This window comes from Adiantum capillus-veneris, chromosome 19 (genome assembly GCF_014529385.1).
Source record: "Adiantum capillus-veneris isolate H3 chromosome 19, ASM1452938v2, whole genome shotgun sequence".
NCBI lineage: Eukaryota > Viridiplantae > Streptophyta > Polypodiopsida > Polypodiales > Pteridaceae > Adiantum > Adiantum capillus-veneris.
The window spans coordinates 121,298,341-121,304,763 of record NC_140949.1 but is presented as its reverse complement, the minus strand read 5'-3'; the positions used below and the strand labels follow the sequence as shown (position 1 = coordinate 121,304,763).

At 43.7% G+C, this 6,423-nt stretch overlaps 1 protein-coding gene across 1 annotated transcript; it reads left to right on the top strand.

Annotated features, from left to right (window-relative positions):
• Positions 1-2,789: 2,789 nt before the first annotated feature.
• On the top strand, positions 2,790-5,941 carry LOC147434762 (pentatricopeptide repeat-containing protein At2g39620-like). The gene is made up of 2 exons (XM_086491188.1): positions 2,790-2,977; positions 3,058-5,941. The coding sequence occupies exons 1-2, from the start codon at positions 2,891-2,893 to the stop codon at positions 5,752-5,754; spliced, it is 2,784 nt and encodes a 927-aa protein (XP_086347314.1). The 5' UTR covers positions 2,790-2,890; the 3' UTR covers positions 5,755-5,941.
• The last annotated feature ends 482 nt before the right edge of the window (positions 5,942-6,423 follow it).

Genomic DNA, 6,423 nt, shown 5'->3' with positions numbered 1-6,423 from the left:
ACACAAGGGAAGCATAGAAAATTTAAATGTTATAATACTGGAACAATAGCAAAAGGTCTCACCATCTATGCAACAAATCTTTGATTCAAACACACACACACACACACACAGAGTGAGGGTTTGATATCGTAAGGACAACCATAAGTGCTCTCAAATATCTATTTATAGTGTCTTGAACTCAAGGGGAGGGTTTGACATCGTAAGGACAACCATAAGTGCTCTCAAATATCTATTTATAGTGTCTTGAACTCAAGGGCACAATGTGTGTGTGTGTGTGTGTGTGTGTGTGTGTGTGTGTGTGTGAGAGAGAGAGAGAGAGAGAGAGAGAGATCAAATATTTTGTGTCACCTCTGTATCATTCCAACTTTATCAGATACTTCAAATCTTTTGAATCTTGTGGGATTTTTTTGACCATGTGAGAATATTCTATAACTTCTTTATTGACAATAAAAGTATTGTAAACTCTCAATGTGTCCACATTTCATCTCCCCTTCTACCCCAACACAATGTTACTAGCACAATGCCGATGAGAGAGAATGCTCGTAGCATAGCGTATCCACAAAGAGGGGCTTCCCCGCATGTGGATGGGATGGTTCAAGTCGGGTGGCGGGCTGCACTATTTTTGGTGTGGGTCTCACTTGGCGGACCCAAAATCCTCAATCAAATCTGCTTCATGAGCATGGAGGGTCCGTAATAGGTTCAACAATTTACGGGCCGGGCGGCTTTGCTAGCCACCGCTCCCACGCATTGCATGCAAGAGCAAGTCTCCCCAAGGGGTTTCAAGCCACAAGAGTACATTTCCGTGAGCAAGAGCAAACTGCAAGGCCCGATACCTACAAACTTTGTTCAGCCCTACAAACAAGGTTTTCCCTCGGCTTGCAAGCCCTGAAAATTGCAACTTTGAGAGCTTTTCAAGTTCCCAAGGCTCAATTTCATTCAAGAGTTTGAAAGAGTCCTAAGCCTTCTCAAAGGGCTCACTCACACAAAGTATTGTCCGCTCAACTAGAGGGTTGTTCTTCTTGGCAATTTAAGCTTTCAAGAAGGTGTTCGAAAGTCTTTGAAAGAAAGTAGCTAAATTCTTCCCAAACTTCCATATGTGAAGGGTGATTTCACCCAAAAGGTGAAGAGGTACTTCACACAAGCAAAGCAAAGGGATAGTCTCTTCGGGGAATTTTAAAGATAAATGTTTGCATCCAAGCACAATTTTTCCATGCATGTTTACATGTCCATCATTAAGGATATTGACGTGTGCTCTTGTAAGGAGCTAGACAATGGCCTTGGGCTAAGACCGCTCCATTGCACTATGAGGGGTTGGGAGATTAGCACTATGAGGGGTTGGAAGATTACAAAGCTCTTTTCAAGGGGGGAGCATTAGCATCGGTTTTTTGTTTTGCACCAGTGTTACTTAGCTTTGCATTTTCGTTCAATAAAGCTCATGAGCAAGCTGTGACAACAACCATGGCAGCAGCAACACCAAGATGGTGCGAGTAGCAGAGTCGGAAGACAAAGAAGTAGGAGTGGAAGAGGACAAATAATGAAGCTGCAGCAATGAAGGTTTTTGCAGACTCTTGGACTAGAGCTGTGTGTTGGACTCCTCGATTGGGTTTGTGCTCCTAGATTGGAGTGTTTATCATCAATTGTCTTCAGGATTGGGGATGATGGTAAGCCTGGATTGGCGTGGCTTTTTTTTAGTGCCATAGTCCCAAATCCCAGGGGGAGGGTTGTTGGAATTGTGGGCTTTGTCCTATGATGTGTGTATCTCCTCTATCCTGTTGGGATTCATAGGTGGCACGATATTATGTGTAAGCCTGTGGAAAAGGTACCTAAGGGTGTGGGTACCCGAGGGGTACCCATGGGGGTCATTACTAGAGGGTGTGGACTCACCTAGAGTTACTTAATGGACTATTATGAAAGGTCACATACGAGTTTGCAAGTTGGATGGGCTGATTTGGATCTTTTGTATGATGTCATCGGTGATGCCTTGGCTAGCTCTATATAATGAGCCTTTTGTACACACTTTCAATAAAATCAATCAATCTAGTTTTGAGTCCACATCCTACTCTATCTCTATTGTTTAATTAGCATCATCATTATCATGTTAACGCCACGAATGGCTCTCTTATCCATTCTCCCTAAACTCTACAACGACTAGCTGCCATCAAGAAGCGATTCTCCATCCGGGAGCCAACATAAGCTTGACCAAAATAAAACCACAGAACATAGCTTGCCGAGATAAAGCAGAAATCCTCCAAACCAGAAGACATTACCAGTCTGTTACGGTTGGTTCATGCACCCTCAAACTCCGAAGCCGAGCTGCCTAGGGACACTACACTATGGAGCGAAGCTGCCCCACTGACACCCCACCCTTACAACGGAAGGACTCTTCGCCAACAACTTGCAGACACGAGCGAGTCCATACCACCTTTTCACCACAGAGGGCTTAGAGGGGCGGCCTCCACCAAGGCCAAAAAGAAGGGGGAGGGCGCATGTAAAGTTGATAACCCCCTTGCCGAGATTGTCGGGCTCTTCGCCCCAAGAGACACCTAGTCCCGCTTGGGAAGACACCACCAAGAGGCACAACTAAACGGGCATCTCATGCCGCACACTCGCCATGCCGCAGGCCAACCGGGGCCTCCCCATCCATTTGCACCTTGTAGGGGCATGATGGGAAGCTCCCTCAAACCCTAGGTGGGATCTTCCTCAAAACTGGTGTTTAACTTTAGCATTGATAGTGTTTTGCTTGTAAGAGAAGATATAATAGAACTAGTAAATTCTTATCGAGGAACTCTATTACTTCCAGGATACTACAACTCAGGTATCGGCCGGTCGGTCGGTCGGAGGGACGAGTCAGTTGGTCGAACACGAGGAATGCAGATTGACACCATGCAGGATGCCCTCATTACTTCATGATGGCCTCCAGCCATCGCTAGAGAGAGGGCCCTTCCCTCACAGACAGCCTCAAAACTCATGTTTCAAGGTAATTTCCCTGCTCTTCAACTTCACATGCTCAGCTTTCAAATTTTGATTGCTTCCTTTGGTTTCTGGATTACACCACAGACTAGAGCAAGGGCCTCATTCGCTTTGAGAAGAAAGAGCGAGGATGAGGATTTTGCCGGGCTTTGGGTGTGTAACGCCACAAAGGCAGCAAATGTCAAAGTTATCCCCCATGTCAAAACACAGGACAACGAGGAGGAGGAGGAAGAAGAAGAAAATGCAGAGTCAATTTCAAGCAAGGACAGTCGTTTATCTGTCTGGAAAGATGCCCATGAATTGCATGCTCTTATGGCCTCTCTCAAGACTTGTATCAAGCACAGGGATCTGCAGAATGGCAGCCGCATACATGCCAATATAGCCAGTACAGGCATTTTACAGAATGACATTTTTGTAGCCAATTCTGTGATCAACTTGTATGCAAAATGTGGTGCACTTGACAAAGCTTGCGAAGTGTGTGACAAGCTTAAATTTCGAAACGTAGTCTCATGGAATATCCTCATTGCTGGGTATGCAGATTATGGCCCAGGTGAGAAAGCTCTGCGCTGCTTCGAATGCATGCAGCGTGAGGGCCTGTCTCCAAATTCAGCAACCTTCATTTGTATGTTGAAAGCTTGTGCTAGTATAAGGGCGGCAGAACAGATCCATGAGTTACATGTGCAAATCGAGAGAGGGGGTTTTCTGGAGAAGGATCTGATTGTTGGGACTACTCTGGTTGATACATATGCCAAGTTGGGATTACTCAAGAAAGCGCATGAAGTATTTAACAAGCTCCCAATTTGTGACGCTATCTTGTGGAATGTGTTGATCACAGGTCATGCCCAGCACGGTCAAGGTGAGGACGCATTGAACTGTTTACGACAAATGCGGCATCAGGGCTTTTCTCCAAACGATGTTACCTTTATTGGCAGTTTAAAAGCATGTGCCACATTAGGGAAAACACATATGGGTCAAGAATTACATGCAGAGGTTGTCAAACTTGGCTTGGATGCAATTGAGAATGTGGTTGCTAATGCAATTATAGACATGTATACCAAATTTGGCCTTCTTGCAGAGGCACAATCAGTGCTTGAAACTCTTTCAAGTCCTGATGTAGTCTCCTTTGGTGGCCTAATTGCAGGTTATGCTCAGCATGGTCATGGTGAGGAAGCAATGCTATGCTTCAACCGTATGCATTCTGAGCGTATCTCACCAAATGGATTGATCTTTGTATCGATCTTGAAAGCATGTGGTTACATGGAAGCATTTCACGAGGGCTTTCAAATACACTCACAAATTGTTAAGGAGGGAGTTCATGAGAAAGATGTGATTGTTAACAGATCATTGCTGGATATGTATGGCAAATGTGGATTTCTTGAGGAGGCACAAAGTGTGTTGGACAAGCTTCCACATTGGGATGTACATTCTTTTAATGTGTTAATCTCAGAATACGTGGAAAATGGGTGTGATGAGCAAGCACTGCATTGTTTCGACAAGATGCAGGTTGAAGGTCTCTGGCCTAACTCAATCACTTTAGCGTATATTTTAAAAGCGTGTGGCAATATGGGAGCTGCAGATAAGGGTCAACAAATACACGAGCAAATAATCATGTATCATGGGCTAGAAAAGGATTTGGCTGTTGGCACGACCCTGGTAGACATGTATGCCAATTGTGGTTTGCTTGCAAAAGCACAAGAAGTATTTGATGCGCTTCCAATACATGATGTAATTTCATGGAATGCGCTGATTGGTGGATACACTCAAGACGGGCGCAGTGAGCAGGCAATGCATTGCTTTGAGCAAATGAAGGTTGAAGGCCTTTCCCCGGATGTTATCACTTTCATATGCGCATTGAAAGCCTGCGCTATCGCAGAAGCAGTGAATGAGGGCCTATTGGTACATGCAGAGATTGAGAAAATGGGGTTTTTGGAAGGGCATGCTGGGGTTAGTACGACATTAGTGGACATGTATGCCAAATTTGGTCTTTTCGTTGAAGCCGAACATGTATTGAATAGGTTTCCAAACAAGGACATAATTGCATGGAATGCACTAATCACTGAGTATGCCAAAAAATTGCATGATGCGGAAGCTTTGATTTGTTTCGAGCGGTTGCAGCGTGCTGGACTTTCTGGTAACGCGTTCACGTTTTCTAGTGCCTTGAAGTCATGTGCCAGCATCGGAGCTACATACATAGGCCAGGATATGCATGCGAAGGCTGTCAGGTTGGGGCTAATTAAGGAGGAAATTATAGTCACAAATGCATTGATAGATATGTATTCCAATTTTGGCATGCTTATGGAAGCTCAACAATTGTTTGACAGGCAAGTAGTTCGAGATGTAGTATCCTGGAATGCCCTGCTTGGGGGTTACTCTCAGCTTGGAAAGGTCGAAACTGTCTTTGAGATATACGAAAAAATGGTAGCAGAAGATATATATCCGGATATTGTGACATTTGCTATTATGCTCAACACATGCAGCCACTATGGTCTCTTGGAAAAGGGCCAGATACTTTTCGAGGCCATCAATACAAGACATAACATGCAACCGAGTTTAGAACACCACACATGCATGGTTGATCTGTTTGGTCGTGCTGGTCATTGGGAGAAGGCAGTTTCTTTGATTAAGGATATGCCGTTTTTTGCTAATTCTACACTTTGGCTTGTTGTGCTGGGTGCATGTCAAAAGTGGGGAGAGACCAAGCTCGGAGGACTGGCTTTTCAATATGCTGCAAAGTTGGGTAGAAAGGATGCTGCAGCATACATCAGCTTGGGTAATTTGTACTAGGGGACACAATCAAATAGATAGTACAGCCTGTACACCGTGTACATAAACATAGAGCATGTTGAAGACATGCCGATGTTGTTGTAAAACACCATGTGTTGTTATATATATGCTGGAGAACTTGTGCAGTTTCATGAAATCAAGGGATTCTATCCAGGCATCACGGGCAACCGTATGCTATTGTTGATCATCCTTTGAGTGTAGCAAGCAGCCTTATTTAAGGACCTCATTGCTTGGTAGCAGCCATGCTATACAAATGAAAAGTGTGGTTAGCACTTATCTACCTTTAGGATCTTTAGCCTTGAGGTGGGCATGATCTAAAACATTGACCATACGACAAAAATGAAAAACACTTTTACTTCTTCCACAGTTTCAACCGACAATGTTGATGACCCTTAGATATGTTTCCCCAACCCTTCTTTCTTTTTAGTAGCTAGAAGTAGTCATAGTTTGTATAAAGAAAGGTTTAAGTTTGTAGTTAGGTTTAATTTGAAGAATTCACATGATTTTGATAATGGTCCTATTCGTTGACTTACCTTCAAGAATGTTTTAGTTAGCACTCATTATACAGATTGATGTATTCAATGAAAAAACATCTTATGGTAGATCGTTCTTTAAATCCATTTCGTACCTTTCAAGCTATTTATGTGATTTATAGTATTCATAATAGTT

What these genes read in the sequence shown, in the direction of transcription:
- LOC147434762 (XM_086491188.1), top strand. Translation starts at nt 2,891, where the DNA reads ATGCCCTCATTACTTCATGATGGCCTCCAGCCATCGCTAGAGAGAGGG. An exon ending in CTCAAAACTCATGTTTCAAG is followed by an intron (nt 2,978 to 3,057) that starts GTAATTTCCCTG and finishes ATTACACCACAG; the next exon opens with ACTAGAGCAAGGGCCTCATT.